A 26,933-nucleotide genomic window follows, 5' to 3' on the forward strand; every position below is an offset into this window, starting at 1 on the left:
TGAGTAAATATGAATGTTTCCAGCAGCAGAGGTGGAAGTATTCAGATCCTTAACTTAAGTAAAAGTACTGTTACTTAGTATAGTACTAGTCCTTTCTTCAGGCTGTGAGACTCCTAAATTCATCCTCCGTACTCCACTGTTTGAAATTGTTTATTTCTTCTCTTATGATGCATAAAGGGACTAAAACTCAGTTTTGTGCTATAACCCTGGTGTTGTAAAATGACTAATTAATGAACCTTTAATGCAACACTGTAAAAATACTCTGTCATGTTTTAAAAATATGAAGTAGTAATCTGGAAAATACCATTAAAGTATTGTGTAAACTGCTGTGGATTTGTATTCATAACAAAACATGATTTTTTTATAAGCTCTTCAAATGTTTTAAAATGCTTTGTATGATGAATACTTATCGTAAATTAAATACTAACTGAAGCTTTCAGATGAATGTGAAAAAATACAATATTTACCTCTGAAATGTGGTGTAGAAGTAGAATGAAAAGATAGTACACCAAAATTGTACTAGAGTGCTTGAGTTACCACTAATTTCGCAGTAATAGGCAGAATAAATGTTGGCAACTTACGTTTCTGCAAACCAGGGGTATGTTTAAACTTTATGTTTCGTGCGTTCAGTTGTCAATTTTATATTTTGATATGGCTGTACTTATGGTCCGGTTAGGTTTAGGTAAAAAAAAAATTTGGTTAAGGATATGTACCAAGGTTAACATCATGTTTTGACTTACCTGTTTCAAACATGGCTGGAAAGTGTCCCATCATCTCAATAAAAATACCTGGTTATTGCCAGTAACAGGGCTGTAGAGTGTCCAGACATCTCACTAGAATATAGAAATATTGATATGATATGTACGAAATGTACAAATGTAACATTTCTGTGGTTTACAGAAACAAAAAAACATTTTACTCTGGCTACTGTGCTGAGTTTCCAGGTGTGATGTAAGAAGTGACACAACGGGGGTTTCTTGATAAAACTGCCAACATTTCCATGTAACCTCTTCCTGTCTCAAATATGGTATTATTTCGACGTTGGGTACTAATGCTGACGTAGGCTCCACTGACCAGAAAAGGGAAAGACTCAGCCACGGGGAATTCAGGGAAACTCTGATGTTAGATAACACTGAACCTTTATGGTGCCCTCTCACCAAAACGTGTTTAATCCTGCTGCCTGAGAACAAATCACAAATGACTGACCGATGGTCTGTGAGACTCTGCAGAGTTTGTTGAAGTTTAATGGGGCAGAACCAGAAACTTACCCGTACTATATGTGTATTTAAAATCCCCTTGACTCAGGTGCTTGTGTGTCACCTTTTATAAGTCATTCTTAGGAAAGTCAGTGAGGTTTTACAGTTCAAGGTAGCACAGTTTCTGTGTGGTTGGAAATAGGATGCCAGGGACATTGACCTGTCAAACAACAATTAATATGTTTTTAAACGATCAGTCAGACATAAAAAACTAGACAACTGATGAAAATAACTTACCTAACCCAAAATATCAACAAACTGTCAACTGGTCCTGTATTTTCTACACAGAAATGACAGTTGTGTTGTATTGATTGCCTTAAAAATGAACACTGCAGCAATGTTAGTTGTTCTACTGCACATTAAAGCATCTGTGAATTGTTGTAGTGCAAATCCTATGTGCATGGCTCCATCTAACTATCATTGTTGTTAAACTGCTGATTATTTTCTTTACTAATTAATGAATAGTTTGTCCTATATAATGTCACAAAAATAGTTTTAAAACATCCTGTTAAATGTCATACAGCTCAATATCATCAAAATGCGTGTTTTGTATAATCAGCAGACCAAAACCTAAAGGTATTTTTTAGATAAAACATTTTCTGCCGACCTTGGAGACAGTCGTTGACAAAAAACATCTAGCAAAGTATTCTGGAGCTTTTGATCACATCACCCTATCCTCCCAAAACAGACGGAGTGGTCCAGTTGTCACTGTAGATGTTCAAATTTTCCTTTTTTTGCTCACTTTAAGGATTTCTCATCAGTGTTTTCTTAGAAGTTTGGATTGGACCTTGCATTAATATGTTTACAGTGGGAGCTTATATATTTGCAGTGTATGTGTTATGTATATTGTATAATGTGTATACATACTATTTTATCTTTATCCTTTCATCTTTATATCTTATTTAATCTTATGATAAGCTGATCTTTGGAGGGCCTAAAGTGCATTTCACTACACATTGTATTGTGCAGGATTGTATGCCTTGTGTATGTGACAAATGGAGAACCTTGAGCCTTGAAAGACACTTAGCTATTTTTTCTTTTTTTTAATTCACAGGAACCAAACAGATAAATATGCAACGGATGTAATGAACAGAGAACATCTGGTTGAAGCTAATTTGCAAACAGAATTTTAAATGAGTATAAAAACAACAGGAGGTTGTGAGTTTACGATTAGAAACAATCAAAAAAAACAGAGAATCCTGACAATTAGGAAGCTGGAACTAAGGAGTGCTTGAGAAATGACATAAACAATTAAGTAATTAACCAACTACTTTGAGCTCTGTATACAACCCCGGTTCCAAAACACTTTGGTTCTTCCAACTTTTTGTGTTCCAGGCATCAAACTTATAATGAGTGTATATTTACAAAAAACAATAATTTATCAGTTTTTAACATTAAAGGAGACATAGTACGCTCATTTTCAGGTTCATCATTTTAATTTGGGCTACTACTAGAATAGGTTTACATGCTTTAGTGCTCAAAGAACACATCATTTTTCTCATACAGTCCAGTGCTGCAGTATTGTATTCTCCTTCTGTCTGAAAGGCTTTGTTTTAGCTCCTGTCTCTTTAAGGCCCCCCTTCCTGAACACTAAGTCTCTTCTGATTGGCCAGCTCACACATGCCTGACCCACCATCACTAACAACAACAGAGCAGCTGTACTAAATCAATTCTTTCATGCCAAACTAGCTGCTTGGCATAAAATTATGTAAATGTGTGACATAGTGACATAGCGTGATGTCACAAAATCACTTTAATTGGGACTACTGACGAGGTGTTTCAGGTCCAGTGTTTTCTGTGGGAGAGAGGAGCTTCTGTTGGTGTGGACTTTAAACTTTTAACCTTTCAAGACATTTCACGTGCACAAGAACCTACAGTATAAACACTGCAGGAAAGGGAAAAACAACATAATAGGACTCCTTTAAATATCTTGTATTTGTTTTCTTTTCAAGCAAATTTACTGGTGGTCAAAAAGGATTTGCACATCATTGCGTCCTGTTTTTGTTACATTTTACATCACCATCCCAACTTCTTTGCAATTGTGGTTGTAGAATAAACTCTGTTCAATTGTGGGGGAAAGTAACAAACTTTTCAAGCTAAACACATGGTTGGGACATCCTGGTGGCCCAGTGATCAACATGCATACCAGATACTGTACTGTTGCCCAGTTCCCATGTTATTCCCCCCCTCCGTCTCCCCTTGCTTCCTGTCACCTTTAAACCGTCCATTGTTGATTAAAGGCAGAAATGCCCAGATAAAAACTTTAAAACCCCATGAGGTCATCTGGTTTATACTTGTCAAACATGCAAAGACAGACTTCCTCAGTAAATGTGCTTCACTATGACTGCCAGAACAGTTTTGAGCTTTGAGTATAGCTGCTGGCTGTTTTGTATGAGAGTCTGTGAGTCGAACCCTCAGGGCCCCAAGAAGAAAAATACAGGAATGCACCCTGATCTGGGAGGATTTTTGTGTCAAGACATGATTTATTGGCTTAACAAAGGCTGTTTAACTGTTGCAGAGACAGAGCAGGGATACAATTATCATGTGGGATAAAATTAAAATAAAGCTGTGACACCTCAAATGGCTGCAGAGAAAATCTGTGAAAACGTCTGCTCTGTTTCACCTTTTTAACCTCTGTGACGTCTGTTTTAAGATCCGTGTGGGCTGGTTTGTGTTTACACGGCTGCATCTTCTCTCTCTTTTTGGTCATGCTGTCAGTGGCTGTGAACTTTAGTCGAAATATTTTAACAACCACTGGATGGCTTGTCAGCAAATACAGAAATTCATGGTTTGATTTTCCTCGGATCTACATGTGCATCTGACTTTAAAAAGAACAATCTGTATATATATATCTGATATTCCACTTATTCTATTTATGTTAACAATTGTATCCATCTATCTTTCTATTTAATGAAGCTAATACTTTGGTATTTTCATGTACATAAAATGCTAATTTACATGACTTGTAATCCAGATTTTTTACGCTGTGATAACTAGCCTACTTTTACCCAGTGATGTAATATAATTAAGTACATTTATTCAAGAACTGTATAGGTACGATTGTGAGGTGCTTGTACTTTACGTGAGTATTTCCCTTTTCTGCTACTTTATACTGCCACTATACATTTTGGAGGCATATATTGTTCTTTTTACTCCACTACATTTATTTGATAACTTTAGCTACTAGTTACTTTGCAAATTGCACATCCGAGGCAAACCAGCGCATTTATAAATGAATTAATTTTATCAACAAAGGGATAAAAACATTCTGATAATCAGAAAAATACTAAATAGGAGAACCAATAGGCTGCCTGGCTGACAACTGTTCGACCTATAGTATACAGTATTACATAGTATTTACATAGTAAATGACATATATCTATATATATATGTATATATATATATATATATATATATATATATATATATATATATATATATATATATATACATATGTATGTATGTATATATATATGTCATTTACTATTACTTGTACTTTTGATGGTTAAGTGCATTTAATATCAGATACTTTAAAAAATCAGTCAATAAAGATCTTTCTCTTTTGATTAAAATTTCTTCCCCAAAACTACATAGTGGACCTTGAAGACTTTGACTCAAGTAAGCCACTATTCATTTCGGTGACTTTATTCTTTACTAAAGTAATATTTCAACACAATATTTACATATGACTTTTTGGTACTTTTCACAACACAGTCTTTTACTTCAGTAAAAGATCTGACCTCCTTCACTACTGCTAGATGGGTTACCAGGCAGTTTGGTTAGGGACTGTCGTCTCTGACTTTCCATCTAGTGCCAACATTAACATCAACATTACACTTTAGTCTTGTTCATTATTTCCTTTTCTTTCCCTCCCACTCTTTCTTTATGTCTTCCTCTCTCAATTTGTGGCAAGTCTGTACTCGGCAGTAGAAAGCAGGGCATACTCAACATTCCTAAGGAGTGTCTGAGAGTCAAACTACTCTGACAGGCGGAAGAAGGAAAAAGTCACTCACACACACACACACACACACACACACACACACACACACACACACACACACACACACACACAGTCTAAAGAACCTACAGTAATGGTGTGTCCATGCAGATACCCCCTCAGTGTGTACAGTTATTAAAGGCCTTCAGAGGATAACTGTTGTTGCAGTTCACAGAGCAGAGGATGTGGGAAACGCCCGTAACAAGCACAGAAGTACTTATATATGACATCACTTCGCCTGACTCACAGCTGGGATAGTCACCGCATCAAATGCCAGCTTGCCATGAAAACTGGAAACACACCCCGGCTTAAACAGATCCTCAAGAAACCGGCCGCCATATTGGATCATTAGGTACATTTCATTCACTGAAGTAATGGGAGCTTTGAGCCTAAATGTCCGAGTAACTTTGGCAGTAACATTTGCCCTTTCTGTCAGCCTAAGATACGCCCTTTTACCCCTCTATGTATGCAATGTTGGCCAATCACATTAGGGTGCTTAATGACATGACAGCCGCGTTGACCAATCAGAAGCGTGGGTTTTGACAGAAAGGGCGGGAGAAAGGCGTGTCTGTGGGCCTAGGGTGTCGCCGTGGTGGCTCCCATTCGAAGGCGACGGCGGTCGTCTATATTTCGGTCCTAATCTCTCCAGAAAAAAGCGAAATAACTCCGAGCAGTCAGAGAATTTGACGCACTTTCACGTTGAGATTTTTTTCAAATTCTTCTCGGTCGAGCTTGCGGCAGGGCTCTGGAATGACGGGGTGTGCCGAGAATTTGAATTAGCTCGCCGTTAGTTTGAAGAAAGAGTGAGTCGGGGTAGAGAGAGAGAGGAGCCATTTTGTCCCGACTGTGTGGGAGAAAAGAAAGAGTGGAAAAGAGGAATCACACGGGAGGAGATCCTATTTTTGCTTTCTGTTCTCATGCTGTAGGGGGGAAAACAGTCGGGCTTGGGAAATCCAACTTCTCGGACACGTCCACGGGCACGTTATTTTGGGTGGTATTTAGCCAACTAGCTTGCCAAGCTAATCAACAAATCCCAGATTGTTAACTGTAACGGCCAAGAGAAGCGGGGCAGTTGGTCAGGTTGGCTAAGGAGCTGGCTTTAGACTACACATAGGCCTGCTAGGTTATCAGTTTTTTGTATCTTGTCTGGGTGAACACAAGCTGTTTTTCAATGGCGAAGAAGACGTACGACTTGCTGTTCAAGCTGCTTCTGATCGGAGACTCGGGCGTGGGGAAGACCTGTGTGCTGTTCCGCTTCTCTGACGACGCCTTCAACACAACCTTCATCTCCACCATAGGTAAGAAGACCCGGGGCCACGCATACTGGATGGTGTGTTGTTACAGGTGTTTCTGATTTACTTGGGCCCACATCCGAGGTAGTTTGACAGCTGGGTGACTTGCCTCTCCTGCAGCTGGAAATGGTAGGCAGGACATATTTGGTTAGCCAGTGTGCTATCAGCATGCACTGGCAGGCTGACGTTAGCTTCTCCCCAGGCCTGCACAGGTTAGCTGGGAAGCTAGTTGTGCATCTTTCTGAGCGCGTAGCTCATCCCCAGCCAACCGTGTTTTAAATGACTGCGACTCTTAAAACAAAATATGATTTTTATTATGGTATAGCTTGCCAATAATGGCAAGTATAACTGGTTTCGGTGCCAGAGGAGTAGCTGTCATGTCACTCGACCCAGTGGCTAGTGAGCTAGCTAAGCTAGCACTGAGGAGCAGTAAAGGCCCACTGCTGTTACAAAAGCACTTAAAACTGCCTCCCCCATGACTGACAGGCGTTTACATCTCAACATGAACTTATATAACTGTAAGGGGTTGTCCCTGTCATGAATTACACCTTAAAGGTAACAAAGAATTAAAATACTATATTAGTAGTAAAAGTCCTGTCATCAAGATTAAGAAAAAGGACAGAGACACCATCAGTAGAATGTACTTCAAGTGTCAAAAGGAAAAGTACGTAGATTTTTTGTGTATCATTAGTGCTGCATTACTGTGATGGACATTTGAAGAGCTTGTGGAGAGTGATTATCTCTAGTTAATATACTGTGGCTTAGTTTCATCTAGAGCAGTGGATCATATGTTATGATAAGATCATATGTTTTGTATGTCAAATCCTGTATAATATCCCCGCCTGACATGTAGTGGAGTGGTAATATAAAATGGCAGACACTGTGCCTGAAAAATACTAAAGCAAAGGTGGCTTTGATTTGTATTCAAGTAAATGTACTTTCCATGACTGCTCCAAAGAGAACCATAAACAATTCATCATGGTGGCATCATCATTTTTTTCCCCCCCTCTGACCTCGACGCATGCGTCCAACATCACGCTCACATGAGTCAAGTGTCAAACTATGTCAAATCCCTGCACGGCCAAAGTGAAGGCTCCGTTTACTCCTGTTGCTTAAGATCGGTGCTGAGTAATAATGTAACATGAGACGTGTTTTGCTGAACCACATTAAGCTGACTGCCTGCAATGCACAGGCATTTAATCCTTGATTTCACGATTGAGCTTTTATTTCAAGCCCAGTTTTTCGTAACTTTAAGTGTTGACAACTCCTCTTGACTGTAATGCCTAAGAACACACAGCCATAATGGGCGACATCCAAGTTAGATTAGATTTGTTGCAGTACAGCGATGAACAATCGCTCTGTTGCAAAGCTTACTGTCACATGTGTTTGTTTATGGTTACGTTGATGTTTTGTCTCGCAATCTGCCTGTTTGTGTTGCATTAGACTTGTCTTGTTACTTAAAATGTAGGCGTAATCTGTGCTGTCAAATAAGAAACAAAATAATAAAGATTATGTGACTTATTTGGCGTAAAAGCCACCAGCCTAGCTGTGTGATGATGGTCAGAAGCAGATTGACAGGTTCTTCAGCAGGGAAAGACCTATAGTAACCTTTGCTACTTGCAGGGGTGCTTTAGGTCAAGTATTTCAGCGTTACAGCAACTGCAGGTGTTATTTTTTTCTTTACCTTTTCTAAAAAAATGTAATGTATTTAACATACTCTGTCTACCCCGAGCAAAACTTCCAAAGGAACCTGTTTTACATGAAGAATAACGTACTTGAACCTGTTAAAACAGAGTATCCATATTGTAAACATGCTCTGTTTTTGTCTAAGTTATCCCAAAGCTTGGGTAAACAACTGTTATGTTAGTTTACACGTTTTCAAGTATCAAGAATACCAAAAACAATGATGATCATAGTGCTTGAACTGAAACTTTCCACAACAGTCATTGCTGTCATTCAGTTTAAGAGGTGCTCATTCGGGGTGGTCCCACCGCAGTTTGTCTAAAATGTGGAAAGTCCAGAGATACTGACACGACACAACAAACCAACATAATTTCACTCATATCAGGATGTTCGGTAAAGGATTTATACTGGTTCCCTTCGAGAGCTGTCCCTTTTTAAAAACCACTACAGTTTTCATCCAGTCACCAGCTTCTCTCAGCTTGTCTTTGTTCTTCATCTGTATTCAAAACAAAGCAGCAACAACAACATCATAATCTCTCTCAGCACGTCAGATATGCCAGACTGTTAGTTGTCAGGAGCTCTGATCGTTGTCAATATGTAGTGAATACGTGAAATGGTTATTATATTGATTTACCTATTGCCTGTTAGTTCTACCTCCTGGAAAAAAGCCAAATACCTCTCAGAAGTACTGAATGTTCTGCCAGGCAGCCAAAAGGATCTGTCATCCTATTACTGTGTGGTGATAGTATATCATAATTAATATAATGCAGTTGTTTCATCATTGATTAGTCTACTGATTGTTTTCTTAATCAATCCTTTGTTATATTAAAGTAAGTAACTATAATCATATAGCACCTTTTGAGAGCAGAGATGTCACAAGGTGCGTCACAGAAGCAATAATGTATAAACACAATGTGGACATAAAACACAATAAAAGCAGGAAAACAAAGTTCAGAAAATAGAGAAACATTCCCTTCATGATTCCTGCTTCCCAAGCTGACATCTTCAGATTACTTTTTTCGTCCGAGCAATATTGTTTGTATTACAGTAGATAAAGAAAGCAGCATTTTTGGCTTATGTACTGAAAAAAATTGCTTAAATGATTGATCAACTGTCAAATTAGTTGCTAATGCTGATCAATTTTCTGCATTTTGACTAATTCTTTTGGCTGTAATTATATGACTTGTGGGTAGTTGGACTTGTGATTTTAGTGCGTATGATTTTTAAAAAAAATATTAACACTATGGCTGAAACTGATGATTATTTTCATTGTCTATTCTTTGAATCTGTTTTCTTGATGAATTGTTGTTTGGTTTTTAAAATGTCAGAACAAAAACATTGATCAATGTTTCCCAAAGCCAAAGATGTTTTGTTTTGTCCACAACACAACTCAGTTTACTGTGATAGTAGAAACCAGAAAATATTGAAGTTTTAAGAAGCTTAAATCAGAGAATGCTGACTTTTTTTTCTTAAAGAAATAACTTAAAAAACGGATAATTGATAATCAAAAGAGTTGCCGATTGCTTAAATAGATGACCCTTAATCGATGAGTCAATTAATCATTGCAGTTCTAATCAACACAAGCCTCTTAGTGTTGGATGATCTACTTTTGCTTTTGTTACCATATAATTAGCTTATCCTTAGTTTTTCCAAGTATTTTGTTGGCTGCTAATGTTTTGGCATACAGTACTGTAAGTTACATGGATGCAACAAATGCATCATGACACTGTAGTGCAGCAAGTACAAAATGTACAGTCACTAAAAAACTACAATTCCAAAGTTTGCAAAAATCTAACGGCAAGTATAACCAGGTACAGCCCTTGATGTCTAAATAGTAAAGTGTATAACTTCATAAGAAAATGAAGAACTGGGACATGTGAAACAGGAGTGTGTTCTTCCTCTGACACAGTACTCATACCTTTGGAGACACAGATGCACAGCTGCTTCTCAAAATACCCCCACTGGAAAACCCCCCTCTCTCATCAGTCACTCATCCTCATTTCTAGTCTGCCCTTCCTTATCGTATATTACAGGTTATGCACATTGAGAGTGCTGAATATGCATGATGTTGCGATCTAAAATCTATTTCCACAACACATCATGAATTTTGCATGGAAACTGGCGACGGCTACAGTGGAATTCATACTTGTGGAAGGAATGGTTCCTCTGGGATTTAACAGAAAGCCGGCCATAAACCATGCACTCTCTGGTTTAAGATGTCCAATTCAACATTTTGCTGTCATTGAAAGTGTTATCCTCTTCTGAAGTGTGCCCATTTTCCTGTGATTGGCTAACTGTGCGATTGCAAAATGCACAGCTTTTCTTGACAACTTGCCAGTGCACCTCACCAGGAATAAAAACAGATTCACTCTGTGTTTTTTTTACTCCTCACCAGGAACACACAAATATGAAGTCATCCCTGCTGAGCTTGATTTTTGAAAACACAACTTTTAGTAATGGTTGTCGATAAACGTGTTAAACATTTTATCAGTGCGTCCTTGCTCCTGTTGAATCTTTCTCGAGGGTAAAATATCAACATAGTAAGCTGTGTCTCATCTGCAGAACCTTTTTTGTCCTCTCTGTCTCTTTTTGTTTCTAGCTAACCATATCTTTCTGTCCCTCCCTCCCTCTCTCCGGGGAGTGCATAATATTTAGTGAGTCACACCTTGGCAGCCAGTTCCTTCATTATTCTATGGCCCTGCCCCACTTAGAGCACAGCTGTTTCTTGGACTTTTTAACCAACCACAAATTCTGACCAGAGTTAAACTGACAGCTCAGTATTTAACTGGAAAACACCACTTCTTAGCCAAAAAGTTTCAGTCATGAGTCACTCCTTTTTAAACTGGCCTCCTCTAGGGCTTCATGATTATGAAAAAGATGATAATCCTTTCAACTGACCATTTAGTCAGTCATCAGACTGTTTTGATAATTGATTAATTACATTCTTATGCAAGTCACTTGCCAAATGACAAATATTTGCTGCTTCCATCTTACCACTGAGAGAATTTGCAGATTTTCTTGGCCTTTATGATATTAAATTTAATATCTTGGATTTTGGACTTCTGGTTGGACAAGACAAGAATTTTTATATATGCCACCAAGTTATATTGGAAACTGTGATGGGCATATTTGAATTATTCTGACATTTTGTAAGTAAAGCCTTGATTCATCAAGAAAATAATCAACATTGAATTGACAATGAAAGTAGGTGTTTGTGGTAGTTCTAGTTTACAATGTAAATTGTCTAATAAAGCACACACAACTTCTCAAAGCCTAACACAAGCCAAATCTTCATATATCTTGTTTTGTCTCACCCAGCTCTTTAATGCACTATTATATATAGCTTATATTGATATAAAACAAAAAAGCAGCAAAGTTAGAGAAGCTGCAACCAAATCATGTTTGACAGTTGTTCCTGATAAATGTAAACAGAACGTCTTTTAGATTGTGGACAATACAAGACATTTCAGGACGTAGTCTTGGGCTTTTGCATAACTGATTGACATTTTTAACCTTTTTTTGACTAACTAATTGCTTCATTGAAAAAGAAAAAAAAATCTACAGATTAATAAACAATGAAAATAACACATAACACAAAATAACCTGTTGCCAAGAAGGACTTTTTGGCAGTTTAACCTCCTGGAGAAAAAACGTAGTGGAGCGTCCTTGTATCAAAAATAATTAAATCCAAAGTCAAACCAAGATGGAAGCTGAAATAAATAAGTCTATTTCCACAGTGAAAAGGGAAACACTGTGTGCTCTCCCACCACAGCCATCTTCACTGCACCATCAGTCCAACTGCTCCAACCAAAAGTAATAAAAAACTCTCTAATGCCCTTAAAATATGCATAATATCATGTTTCTAACTGGCTGCGTTTCAGCACAGGATTTACAGTAAAAAGGTCACTGCAGTGCATGTAAACACACACTGAGTTTTCCTGCTTTAACCTGGTGTGTGTGTGTGTGTGTGTGTGTGTGTGTGTGTGTGTGTGTGTGTGTGTGTGTGTGTGTGTGTGTGTGTGTGTGTCTATTGTTCGCCAGCTGCTGAACCCACAGCTGTCTGCTGATAGGCTCAAGGCCTTGGCATGACACTGCAGAATCAGGAAGAGATAATGTTATGGTCTCTGTGATGGAAACACTTGTCACTCACTTTCCATTTCCCTCTCCACGTGAATGTCTTTGTTCGGCTGTTTCTGATTCTCTGTTGTTGATGTCTCCATTTTTCTCACTGGGTGTCTATTTCTCTCTGTTTGTAAGCCTTCATTTCGGCTGTTGTCTCTGTCATTTGTTTTCAGTCATATATGCTGATGTGTTTTCTTTCTCTTACAGGAATAGACTTCAAGATCAAAACTGTTGAATTACAAGGAAAAAAGATCAAACTACAGATCTGGTGAGTCAATGGACTGTTTTGAGACGTGGCTTTTTAGTTTGTATAAGTGCATAAGTGCTCTGTGTGTAGAGGAGTACAGGGCTGAAAAATACGACGACACTGGTAGACTCATCTTTCATTCAGCTCCTCTGCTTGTGCTGAGTTGCATCATAGTGCAACATCTGTTTGACATACCTCCCTCAAGCCCAGAAATATGTGCGAATAGGAAATGGTCATCGGTCCATCAGGAGATCTGCTGCGGGGTTATCATTGTAGTCCACACCAGCTGATTTTCTGAACGGAAACGGCTTGATTATTCTTGACTTATTACACTACTTCTTAGTTAACCTTCAACAAAAACTAACCTGCCCAAGTAACCTATATCGAACAATTAAAAAGCCTAGATCTTTTTAGATAAGCAAATGGCCCTGGACACTGGAAAGAGCAGGCAGGCAAAGGGTCAAAGTCTGCTATATTTTGAGATGGGAATAAATATTTGATATTGTAGGCTGACCATTATTTTCATTATCTACTAGAGCTAGGACGACATGCTCATCTCCTGATTCGATATCATAATAATACTTGAGTGCAGATTTGCTATATGTTGCCATTCTTAAGTATCGCAATTCAATATTAGAATTTAATGCGATCTATTTTAAACAATAGACCTTGAGAAAAAGTTCCTTCCCCACTATAGACTGTATGTCATGAGTCATATTTTTGATAACATTGTACATCACATGTCAGTTACACTTTGGGTCTTATTTCAGCAGTATCGTTGCTATACTGCATAAATATGGTAGATTAAATACTTTTACTTTTAAGGAAACTGCTACATTTAGTTGTTCCTGCTCATTAGGCTAGTGCCATAAGAAAATAAACAAAGCCCTAAACTAAAAAGACTAGCTTTTGAGAGTTTGCCTACATTACATAGTGTTGCTTTAATTAGGGGTCGACCTACTTTTTAAGGGCTAATACCGATAATTAGAAGTCAAGGAGACTGAAAGCAGTAATTTGCAGTACAAATTAAAATCTTAGGTTTATTTAATAACTGGTTGTTTGAAATTTTGAAGTACAATTTACTCAAGTACTTTTCTTAAGTACAATTTTGAGGTACTTTATACTACATTTATTTGATTAATGTAGTTACTAGTTACTTTGCAGATTAGGTTATTCAGTGTTTTATAGGCTATTAATTGACGTGTTACCAATCAGACATTGTTGTGAGAGGATCTTGCATCAGAGCCAAAGTAGTACATTTTTAAATGAGTTTATTTTATCGACAATCTGACAGAAAAATCACAGATACTGATAATCGGAAAATGCTGTGTATTGGCCCTGGTAGTCGCCCTACCCCTAGCTTTAATTGTCCACCTTAATGCACGCACACTGGCTTGCTTCGCCTTTCTGTTTCACTCTACCAACAATGTTATCTGCTTTCTTCTTCAGCAGTATCACCCAAAAGTCACCCAAAAAACACACCTCGCTTCTAGGATTTTTTTTTGCCCATTGTCATGACAGCAGGTGAGCCGCATATGGAGGACGCTCGCCGTTATTATGTAGCTGTTTAAAACCAACATGGTACCGAACGAACCAACCAGGTGTACTTACAAGTTTGTACAAAACAACAGGAGGGATGTAATAACAGAGGACATCTCTCTGTCTGCAGAGCATGTGTGATTGACAGCAGGAGGGGTACAGCAAAGGCAGATTGTCTACTCGTTAATCACTTGCGGATGGCGTCGTTCTCTGAAACGGATAACAAAATTGAAGAAAGAAATGCTTAAATTGGTTGCCAAATATACTTGGGTGGCCGTTTAAATACCTGGGTGGACCGCCCCAGTAAATGTCTGTTAGTGGGAAACACTGCATTTTATCTTTTTAGCAAACAATTGCAGGTCCTGTGATTTGAATGTTGCACATGGCCATATTTTGTTGAACTGTTCTGCCTCAAAATGAAGGCATTATGTGAAGTTTCCATACTGTGTCGGTCTTTATGTTTCATCCCTGAGGAAAGCATTAGAAAAGGAAAGATGACATTAGAAATATGAAAAATACAATATGGGCTATTTTTTCCTCCTGTGTGTCTTATGCATATATGAAATGCTACATGTTAAAATAAGATAATTGGCCTGTGAAGCTCAGAATGGGTTGGTTAGCATTCAGTGATGATTTTGATCCGATCTGAAACTTGATCACATTTGGCCTGATACTGCCCATTAAAGCTCCACTGTGGCTGTATGTATTTCAGTCTCACATTGTCTCCCCTTCCTGTCCGAGCACATTATGTCTGGATTTAATCTTCACTGTATTGCCTGAGTGCCCAGGGATGCGGTCATGCTCACCAGATTCAATAAAATCTAACTTTTGCACAGCCGGCTATTATTTTAAACTATTGTAAGTTTGATTTGCTCATGTGAGCCTGGTGCCTCTGGGCTTCTCCTCTCTTTCTGTATCAGCAGTGATAGATGGAAGTTGGCAGGGTTTCCCTAGATAGGAAAATGTCATAGTTGAGATACATGCTAGTGCAGACGTGTGAAGGACATGGTTAGCCTGCAGTGGATTTGAATGTGTGCGTTTACGAGGTTCAACTTGACTTGTGAGGCATACCAGGCTCCTAGAGTATTGTCAAGTTTTAAAATAAAGTTGTTCACCTGCATGAGATTAACAGACAGTTTTTCTGTTCAGAGTCAGAATTGTGCTAATGGGGCATAAAATATTTGAAGTCTTAAATCAGCGTCTTTCTGGGAGAAGTGAGAAATCTCAGCATCTTGTGCAGTAATCGTTGAGTCACTGGGATATAATACAAACTAATAAGATCTGTGTGTGCAGGGACACAGCGGGCCAGGAACGGTTCCACACCATCACCACCTCCTACTACAGAGGAGCCATGGGCATCATGCTGGTCTACGACATCACCAACGCCAAGAGCTTTGAAAACATCAGCAAATGGCTGCGCAACATTGATGAGGTAAAACACACACACACTCTCCATACTCAAAAATGTTATCAGAGATGTTATCAGTATTTTTGTCGCTTTTGGAGTTAAGCGTTGGCACTCCCTCCTTCTATTGTTACATCTTTGGCATAATGACAGAGAGACTTAAATACTTTTAGGAGAACAGCCAACATTGCTAACTGGCTGGCTGATCAGTGTGCAATGAGCTGTGTAGCAGGAGTCTGTGACTAAATGACATCAGATGTGCCAGATGTCTTTGTGCATCTTGCTCGTTGTAGAAGAACCAGAGGTTGTACTGTTTCACCGCTTGACTACATCAGACAATAACAAAGGCACGTCTGCTATTCTAAACTTTCAATTATGCTTCAAAACTATCAGCAGGAAGGACTAGATGTGTTTGGAATAGGAGCCAATACACTCAATAAGTGTGACAACTGATTAATCAGTGAAGGTAATTATGTTAATAGTGTTACAGGCCTGGATATTTGTGATTTGTGAGATTAAACATTAACACTAAACACTCATTATGTAAACAATCTTGAAAAATATATGCTCTGTTAATAAATTATTATTTACAGAGCATGGAATACAAATTATATTATATACTAAGGCTTCCGCCAGTGTATTGCAAGCTGCAGCCACATGCCAGGCTTAAGTTGTGTCCCCCGCCGCCCGTAAGCATCGGGGAATTGTTTGTAAAAGTATTTTTGTGATGTTTGTTGAACTCAAGTGCGTAGGTTGTGTGCGCAACATTAGTAGATGTGTGCGGTTGAGAGAGTGCGTGAGCGTGAAGTTAAAAGTAACATTATAGCTGTTAACGTAGCAGTGTAGTGTGTGTATAGTTCAGGCTATTTATTGCCAAATGAATGTGAGAACAACTCAAGATCCAAACCACTAAAGTACTGGTTCTACTGGCTCTGAACCACCTTGATTGAAAAGGTTGACTGACCTTTCCTCTAAAGTGGACCAGCTATCCATTGTCATTGGAGTGTCGTGCTGTTTATCTGACCCCTGGTGGAAATCCTTGAATATTGTAATATTGAAGTGATGATGTACATTGTCCACAAAGGATCCTCTTTTTCATGAGCTGTTTCCACCTTTAGTCAACTCCTTCTGTCCAAAATGTTTTAAACCCTCTCCATATTTAAAATCGTACAAAAATCCATCACTCAATAGCTTACTTTCAAAATGTCAGTGTTTTGTTTATTGTCTTAGGTTACACATCACCTGAGTACTGTATGAGGTCCTGTGTGTATTATGGGTTGTTAAGAGTGGATTTAACACGATCTGTGAGGACCAGTGTTTCCATTGTTTCTTAGTCGTAATGGATATACTGCCATAAGGGCAGGGGAGTGTCGCCTAATGCACACAATAGTGATGACATCAGCCTCAACCAGGCCTGATATTTCAACGTTCTTATCTGATTATCGGACAAATAAGACGGGCTGTGTAACATATGGTTTGTCCCTGCTGCTGATCTCACCCCTGTTGGAGGTTGATGCATCTCTCTGTGGATAATTGAGCCTGTTTTAGCTTCCATCTCTGTTGTTTTTCTAAGTTGTTGCTTCTTTGCACTGCCCCTTGTATTGCATTTAATACTGCTGTCTTACTATTTGTCTCAGTAGTGATTATTCTATTATGTCAGTAATCTTGTGGGACACATGCCAGATTAAACACATTAGATTAATTACAGTGGCAGTTACAATCATTCGCTCACATCTTTTTTATTCCTGGGTGCAACAGTACTCTATTATATTACACCACATGATCAGTATGAAGGTGTTAAGCTTGAAATTAAGTGGATTGGGTGAGACCACCAGGCATTTCTTGTCATTTTTCTCACTCTTGCTGTTTAAGAGCTTTGGGTCCGGTCAAGGAAAAAGGAAACACAATGCATTTCCTGCAAACTGAGAACTCGACCTTGCTCATGTTGCACTTCTGGGAGTGAAAGCTTGCTGTTGACTCCAGAGAAGGCTAATGGGATGCAGAGATTTCTGCTACTTGGAAAGTAATATGAATACAGTCTAGATCAGTGGTTATCAATCTTATTTTGGCTTTGTCGTGCAAGTTTGCATAGGTCGTATGAGTTTGAGCCCTTCAACCAAAGAGTGATTTTTGATTCATTGTTTGTAGTAGATCTGCAATGATTAGTAGATCATTAGAAAATAAATCAGCAAAAATCAAAATCATTTTGATAGTTCAATAATTGTTTTTAGGACTCAGTGCTGCAATTTGTCATCCACGATAACAAACTGAGCAACTGTAGGTTATGTACCATTAGTTGGGGATTTGAAGACGTCTGCTTAAACTGTGGGAAATTACCACAGGCATTTTTCACTGATAATTTTATAGACGAAACAAAGAATCCATTAACTGAGATAATAATTTGTAGGTTGATCATTAGTGAAAGTAATTGTTAGTTGTAGCCCCAGTTGATGTTTTAAGGGAAAAATATTAGAGCTGAAACAGTTAGTCAATTAAGCTATACTCTGCAAATGCAACTAATGATTATTTTTATTGCAGATTCATCTCTCAGTTCTGCCATTAGTCGATTGTTTGGTCTTAATAATGTCAGAAAATGGTGAAAAATGTAAATTCGTGTTTCCCAAAGACCAAGACTGCATCCTCAATTGTCTTTTTTTTTTTTTTTCACAACTCAAACATTCAGTTTACAGTCATGGAAGAGTAAAGAAACCAGATAATATTCACATTTAAGAAGCTGGAAACAGAGAATTTTGACCTTTTTTCATCGATTATTAAGATAATTTTAATAGTTGACAACGAATCAATTAATCATTGCAGCCAGTTACAGATTACAAGTGATTCTAAAAGTCTTGTCTAACATAAACAAGGTTTATTGTGTTTTCCTGTACTTTTATTCATCTTGAGACACTTTAAGGGTGGCCCGACCTTTAGTTTGGGATCCACTGGTCTAGATTACTGAGAAGAAGAAGAGTTGTCATACTGGAGTTTCAAACCAGTTCTGGCATTTCTTAGATGGATGAAAACATTTCTAGATGAACTGAGAATGTAACTGACTTGTATACTCAGCCACTTTGCCTCTCTGCCGTAGTGGCCAAAAGAAGATGTGTTTTTTACCTGGATTCATGTTTCACTGGGGCTGATTTTATTGGTGGCCTTGTGGGATGTTGTCTAAGTTGTGACTGGTCAAAACAAACATGTATCCGTGTTGTGCGGTTGAAATCACAGATGAAGCTGCGTTCATCGTCGCTGGTATGAAAAAATAATCTAATAATGTTTTCTCTCTTCTTTATCTTTTTCAGCATGCAAACGAGGACGTCGAGAGGATGCTGCTAGGCAACAAGTGTGACATGGAGGACAAGAGGGTCGTACCAAAAGCCAAGGGGGAGCAGGTGAGATGGTGCAGTCCGCTGCAGCTATAAGCAGCCGTTCGTCATCAAGGTCCTGCAGCTTGATTGGCTGATTTGTTGCTGCCACATTGCAGCTACGCATTTAGTTTATAGAAAAGTCAGTCACATTTCAGTCCCATTTGACAGCATGACACGACATTCACCTGACAACACAGTATGCAAGGTGCTCATTCAACACTGAAAGATATGATGTAAAAGGAAAATAGAAGGACAACAAAAAGAGAATATCATAATGATTGTTTAGTACATAATATTTGAAGAACCGGCTTAAACTGAGGTATTAGACCAGGTGAAAATAGTTTGGAAGTTTCTTGAAATTACTTGTGAAATGTCAGCTTGCACCATCCACTAAAACACTGCCTCCTTATAGAAAGTGCAGTAAGCTGCTGTTTGTTTGCATACCATAAAGGTTTATGACGACTATAAGAACTCACTGACTACAACAACAGTTTCTTTGCACTGAAGCCATGTAAAATGAATTAAAAAAAATACAAAAAGGAATCCTTAAATTACATATTTTTATGTCCAAATTAAAAGATTTTGTTTTGGTATCACCTTATATTGCAGGTTAAGTTTTATACATTGAAGATATCACAAAAAAAATAAATAAAACATAGCGACTGTAGTGTGAAAGGTTGGAGATTAACTGGACCTTGTAGACAACCTTACAGGATCAGAGCGGAGAAATGTGAGCCTCTGTACTGTCTTAATAAGTACAGTTGAGGTGCCCTTGAGCAGTATGAACAACAGCAGAGGCCTTGTAACCAATGGTAAATTTTCACATTATAGTTTGAATTAAAAATGTGTGACAAGCAACATTTCAGAAGTCTCTATTCTCTCTCAAGACTCACATTATATCTGAGCCTCTAGTCTAGACAAATTCCAAACCTGCTGATGAGCTGTTAACACTATGGCTAAACTTGCCCCACTAGAGGACGTCCGGCCCTCGTGCCATGATTGGGCTGCAGGTACCACCCCATGCTACCAGTAGTCACGAGGACACTAGCAGAACACACTCGAGAAGGATTAGGAGAGCATAATTGTTTGGGGACACGAAATACGAAACCATTCCCTTTTTGGGGGCTGTCTTGCTTTTGCCTCTCCATTGCACCTGTTCATTTGCACCAAAGCAGGTGAAACTGATTCACAATCACTTGTGCTTCCTAAATGGACATTTTGAGCAGTGTATTATCTCTTGGGGGTTTAAACTTACTGCATTCATGCTCAAACAAAATAGTGCATTGTTCATATGTGTACAAAATTGATAAATTGGTTTAACTGATGACAGCTTGTGTTTTGTGTTTATGGCTGAAATAAAAAGGGACAGAGGCATAATTCAAACTGTGAACAGGCAGTAAAAAAATAATTTGTATTGAATGAGCCTCCTTGTGCAGTAAAAGTTTGTCGAGGAACCATAAAACAGCTGCACCTCTTTCAGGGATGCTTACACAGCATAGTAGCTGGTTTGATCTGGGACTTCACCAAACCACAACATGTCCTTTATCACTGAGGAGATATGATTTACTTTCTATAAACAATCATGTGAGCATTTCTCACTCCTACTATGTCTGATTAAAGACAGCTGGGCCAGTAGAAATATCAAAGCCTCTTTTTGTGATGCTGAGTGTGGTTGTAGGTTGTACACACAGTAGTAAGTCATGTTATGTACAACCCTGATTCCAAAAAAGTTCGGACGTTGTGTAAAACATTGATAAAACAGAACAATGACAATATATTTAATGTTTTACCTCATCAGCTTCATTCATTGATTTGCTCATTCTGAAATTGATACCAGCAGGTAAACGGGTTCATTGGTAACAGGTGACGGTATCATGGTTGGGTATGAAAGCGGTGTCCTCGAAAGGCTCAACCGTTCACAAGCAAGGGTGGGGAGAGGTTCACCACTTTGTGACACACATGATTGTAGAAAGGATATTATTATTCACGTTTTACATGGCGTCCCAACTTTATTGCAATCAAGGTTGCACCAGATAGTCGGTAGATATCTAAATATGTGGATAAATTGAAATTCTTGACACACATTTGTACCTTATGTTGACACTACACTACACGTACACTAAACAAAGCCTGGAGGTAGGGATGCTCGATAAAATTGGCACATCATCAGTATAAAAGTATCGGAATCGTGAAATGAAGATTTGTGCCATAATGACAGTCCATTAAATGATGCTTTAAATATGTGCATGCTTGGGGGCTATATCCCAAATTGTATGTCACAACATTGTCCAGCCCAAATATTCTGATAGAAGATATTATCATCTTAAGGCAAAGAAGACTCGGAGTCTAATTCAGATCCCTTGGCTTGCCATTTTCTTCCCCTTTAAAAGTCCTCCCTGTCTGTATGTTAAAGCGCTGCGTGCATTCCGTTACATCAGGCCAATTAACCCGTAGTAACCTCTGTCAGCCTGGTCTCATTCCCACCTTGTCAAACATCAACATGCATTACCTCCGCTCAGCAGGCCTTTTCTTTTCAAAATAAAAGTCTGAAGATTTCGTAACAGCTGTTGAAAAATATTGCATATGATAGCAAATTTTGCGATATTCGATAATATCTAATATTGGTCCAGGCCTAATGTTATGTGAACCTCTGATTAAATTGTTTTCTTATTTTTCCCAATGAATGTGCACATTTTGAAAAGCATTGTATGTTTCCATCTGCCAGTAGGCCATCATAATAAGAGTAGGCTTAATAATATACTCACTGCAGGAGAGTATTGATGTTCTCTGCCATTAGGAGGAAAAAAATGTTTGTTTATTTGCATCAGCAATTGGCAAAAAATGAGTTGGAAAATGTCAGCATATCGGATATCGACAAAAATCCAATATTATGTATCCCTACTTGAAGGTACCATTGATTTGTCGTTAAAATCTATGTCACGAAGACAGATTACAGTTAAATCGCAGTCAGTATTGAGTCACCTAGCAGTACATTTTTTGAAGTACAAACTCTTTAGTCTGTGGCTGCCTGTTCTCTTCTTGTATTTCATGTATATGTGGAGTGAAAATCACAATATTTCTTCAATATTTTAGCAGTATTTTTATTTTTCCCCTCATGTGAATGCACTATCAGCAGACAAGGAATGTTTGTCTTAATGTTTCTCCCAATGTTTATTTTCCCCTTTTGAAGGAAGCGACTGTGGCGACTTATACTTATCTGGTGACGCCACTTACCGTACATGTCCTCGATAAGTTCATAGGGTTTGGTCACTTGAGTAAAGCTCCAGTATAGTGATTCATCAGGATAAATGGTAACATCTGTGTGGGTGTGCAGCACCTTTAAGTGCTCTGTCTCATTGTAACCAAAGCAAACTAGCAGCGACTAGTCTGTCTGCAGATTTAGCAACATCAGATACAGATCTGCTTACTCATACACACACCTACCTGACTATAATGGAAATATGTGTGTGTGTTTGTGTGTGCGCCTGAGTTGGTAACACCAGTGATACCTGATCCGTGTTCTGCTCAGCGGATCAGCCACTTTATTTTTGGACTGGAGCTTCTTTGACTGTAGCCTCACTCATTACTCTAACTCCTCTTTCTCATCCACAGATTGCGAGGGAGCATGGCATTAGGTTTTTTGAGACGAGTGCTAAGGCCAACATCAACATCGAGAAGGCTTTCCTCACGTTAGCAGAAGACATCCTGAGAAAGGTGTGTGTGTGTGCACTTTCGACACGATCTGACATTATGCGTGTGATCGAGAGACTGAATTCTGTTGTGGGTCTGTGTTCAGTCATCATCTATAAAAGTGTTTGTAGATTAATTCACCACTTACAAATCCAAAATGAATGCTTTTATTTCAGCAGTCAGTTTTTCCTGGAATTCCACAATAAGATAATCATTTGTTTTTTATATACTGACTTAAGGGAACAAGTGCTTCAATTTATTATTATTTATCATTTATTTATTAGTGTTCATTTTACCCTCCAAGCAGCCTTTCATAGCTTTGTTCTTCTTGGAAGCTTGACTTAGCCTACCATCAGATACAAGTTATTTTGCTAACTCTAAGTGGAAGTGTATCTAACCCAACTGTAACATCATTCTGCCCACTTTAAATAACTTAATACTTTGCTGACAGGTTGTGTAGCCACTGCTGGTGTTACTTCCTTTAACATCTACAACTTTGAAGGTTGTCGATCACTAAAGGGACAAGAGCTTCAACCTTAGCATTTTAGAGGGCTACACATGTACTAGAAGTGAAGTTATGAAGATTGTAAGTTAATTTAGGATTGTCAGTGTGGTCTTACAACATGGTTATCAATAGCAAAGCTTCGTTTTAAGCTTATAATGTTACATATAATATTGCAAACATGCAGTTCATTGTTTCACTGGACAGTTTTCGGCCCAATATTGACTTTTAAATTGTCATGTGTTTGTGGCTCCTGCTGTCTCTTATCTGTAGATATTTGATAGACCTCTGCCCAGTTACAGTAAAGTCCAGCACACCTGTCCACACTAAACTCCTATAAAAACCCACATATACATGTAAGGTCTTGTGTTTTACCTGTGTGCAACGCTTGTTAATCATCTGTGGTTGTAGTTCTGGTTATAGTTCAGTGATAAAGCACTTTCAGCCGAAGTGTCAGTCCTTGTCTGATTCAAAAGTACTTACTTTGCTGCATTCATTATTATAATATTATAGCTTTATGTACGTACATATATGAACATTTATATTTATATGTTGGTACTTTTATATTTCAGTACTTTATTTTTTTGTGCTTTTTATATTTTATTCATACCTACTAGTTTTATCTTTCTCCATTTAAATCTTGTTTACATCTACAGTGTGACTCATTCTCTTCTTGAACGAGCAACTGTAACGTACGCAATTTCCCCCACGGGAATCAGTATTTCTGATTCTGATTGAGCGTTGGAACATTGAACAGAAACATTTTGTCAGTCTGCCCTGTATTTCCATGAACTGCCTGTCCTCTCAGTCACGCTAATGGTGAATATGGTGTATGGAAATGTCGGACTTCTTGACAGATGATTTGAATCATCCTCATTTCTAGTGTAAACTTTGGTCATACAGACCTTCATCAGCGAATGAGACCTAGCAAATTTTTGATTGTGTCCTAAATCACTCCCTTGTTCAGTTGTTCTCCACATAATAATCCCTCTTTACTATATAGTGAACAGTAAAATAGGATTTCTGACACTTATGAATTGTCATGAGACATCTCTGCTGCCTTATTTCCATTATTAACATAAAAATAGAAAAATGCAAACAGCAGTTTGTATACATTTTTGTATGATTGGTTTTTAACAGTGCAGATCATTCCTTGCTGGACACCTGGCAGCACTTCTACTCATATTTTCTTCATATGTGACAAAAAAAAATGCAAACAGAAGTTATTATTTCATTAGTTTTTGACAGTGCAAATATTTTTCCTTATAAATAATTTACGTATACCTTGTCATGATAGTCTATATTGCCAGTAGTCGGGTTTACACCGATTACATTACGTGAACAACTAGAATTACTGAACACATCATATTTCCTGTGAAGAGTCTACTTCAAAATAAAAGTCAACTTGCTTTTAAAATAGAATTTTCGCGGGCCGGATGGAGAGGGAGCTAGATGGATCTTTGCCAAAGACTCTGACTTAAATGACCAATCAATTGCACTTTGGCGTGTCTGAGGTTGTTTATTTCCCCAGCACAATAGATTGCAACGTATCTAATGCGACACATTGCATCATGGGATTGTTGGCACTCGGAAATAAACAGTGTTTTCTGTGTGTTTTCTGTGACAGACGCCTGTAAAAGAGCCCAACAGTGAAAACGTCGACATCAGCAGTGGAAGTGGAGTCACAGGCTGGAAGAGCAAGTGCTGCAGTTGAACAACTCCTCTGTTTCACTCACACTAACGCACACACACACACAGACACAAACAGACACAAACAGACACACACACACACACACGGTCTCTCTATCTCTCTCTAACTGCTAACTCTAACTCTCTCGCTCTCTCTAACCTGTCTCATGAGTTTTTCTTGCACACTGACACTCTCTGTCTGTCTCTTTATCAGAATAGAAACAATAAACCACTTCACTTGTCTAATCCCCCCACCCCTCCCCCACCCCACCATATTCTTCCACTCTCCATCTGATGATCATTTTTATTTCTGATAAAAAGAGAAATCCAGTCACGTTTCTTGTCATTTGTTTTAAAAGTTGTAAAAAAGAAAAAAAAAATAATGTGAAAAGACAAGCTCATATTTTTAATATTTCCTTTGCCTGAGCTCACCTTGTTGAACACCCTCACCCAACCTTTATTCCCCCTCTCCTCCTCCTCCTCCTCCTCCCACCCACCCACAGCACTCACCTTCAGTCAGAGGAAATCAAAATAAAAGAAAATCAAACAAAAAAGACAAATGTAGGATTAACATTTTGTACACTTTAGTGGGGTTTCTGTTGTCTAACCGTATTTGGTCATTTACAATTTGTTACCAAGTGACAGAGGCGTGGCTATCTCCTTTTGTATGTGGGGGTTTATTTTGTCCTGTGCCTTATATGGAAGACAGGGGCGGGGCTGTGTGGTGGGCGGAGCCACATCCACCCAATGAAATTACAGTTTAATATTCTGTAAGTTCAGGCTCCCGACACACGAGGAAGCCGAACTGAAGCAGAAGCGTTTGAATTTCTCCTCCAGCCAAGAGAACGGCATTATACAGTATGTCCTGTTTATTGATTTTATGTTTATCTGTATGATTTATTTTACTTTTATTTTGTTGATTTCTTTTTCCCTATCTGGGTTGAGAATTTTTTTTTTTTTTTTTTGTTCCTGCATGCAGATTTCTTTGGGTTGGAAGCGTTTCTGTAACGTTGTGTAACGTTTGCCACTGGGTAACTGTGGGCGGGAGGTACAGAAGTTCTCTTTGGAAATTCAAACAGTTTTGCAGATCCATTAAAAATAAGCTTGTTTAAGTTAACTTGTTTGTCCTCAATGATGTGCAGTGTGTAGTTTCATGTCTCTTGCCCTTTAAAAGCTGTCGGTGTTTCCATCAGCTTCACATGATTTCTAACGAGCATGATGTGTTCGCGCCTCATTTAAGGAAAAACATCCTGACTGCTGGTCGTATATTAGTTGGAAAAAAATCCTATTTTCCCTTTTTACGGAAGCAATTCCTAAACTCAAGGCTGTATCCTTTCCTATCTCAGACCTTGTATGTTTAATCGATTCTTCTATTGCGTTGTTTCTCAAACTTTTTGAGAACAAGGACCACTTAACCAATGTTATGATTGATTTTATATTAAAAACACATCTATCCTACTCACTACCAGGCATTGGAGTCGCTCTGTATCGCATACAGTTTGAGAAACGCTTCATTTAAAAGATATTTTACCAGATCTACTCATGGACCACATTTAGAAACCGGTATAACAAGAAAAGTGACGATAGAACAGCCGTTCTCGGTGTTCAGAGCTCGCACGACTACCTGTATCCATGACAACAGCCGTCTCGCTTCACTTGCCACTGGCTAGCCAGCTTACTGCAATAGGACAGGCATTCACTTTTAGCTGCAATGTTCAGAGGCTAACTTAAAGTGTTAACTCCTCCAACAGGCTGACATCAGTGGTATGCTGCAGTCACGTTCTCCTCAGACGGTCCCATTTCTCCGTTGTTCCTGCTTCAATGTGTTCAAGTCGGAATCCGGGAGCAAGTAGTATGAACATCAAAGTAGACTCCAGTGTTGAGTTTAACTCGGCCTAACTGTATCTCTCCCGTAAGTGGCTCCATTTTAAAGCCTCTTTATTTTTGATGAGTCATTCTCTTGCGAGTCAGTGAGAGGAGTCTTAGGAGCTCAGTCACACGTCTTAAGTTTTTTTTAAATCACATTATACCGATGAATTAAAGAATGTGTGTCCGGTCAGATTTCAGGTCAAAGTTCACGTTTGCTGATCAAGTGGAATGCAGCCAGTTTTAATGTCAGTGATGGTTAATTACAGCTGTGCTCGTC

The 26,933-nt window shown here is 38.5% G+C and overlaps 1 protein-coding gene across 1 annotated transcript; it reads left to right on the top strand.

Moving 5' to 3' along the window:
• The first annotated feature begins 5,836 nt into the window (after positions 1–5,836).
• rab10 (RAB10, member RAS oncogene family) lies at positions 5,837–25,904 on the top strand. The gene is made up of 6 exons (XM_073492520.1): positions 5,837–6,551; positions 12,558–12,618; positions 15,430–15,568; positions 18,841–18,930; positions 22,519–22,620; positions 24,726–25,904. Exons 1-6 carry the CDS (start codon positions 6,425–6,427, stop codon positions 24,810–24,812), a joined length of 606 nt encoding a protein of 201 aa, XP_073348621.1. The 5' UTR covers positions 5,837–6,424; the 3' UTR covers positions 24,813–25,904.
• The last annotated feature ends 1,029 nt before the right edge of the window (positions 25,905–26,933 follow it).

The sequence above is a fragment of the Pagrus major genome, chromosome 22 (genome assembly GCF_040436345.1).
Source record: "Pagrus major chromosome 22, Pma_NU_1.0".
NCBI classification, from domain to species: Eukaryota; Metazoa; Chordata; class Actinopteri; order Spariformes; family Sparidae; genus Pagrus; species Pagrus major.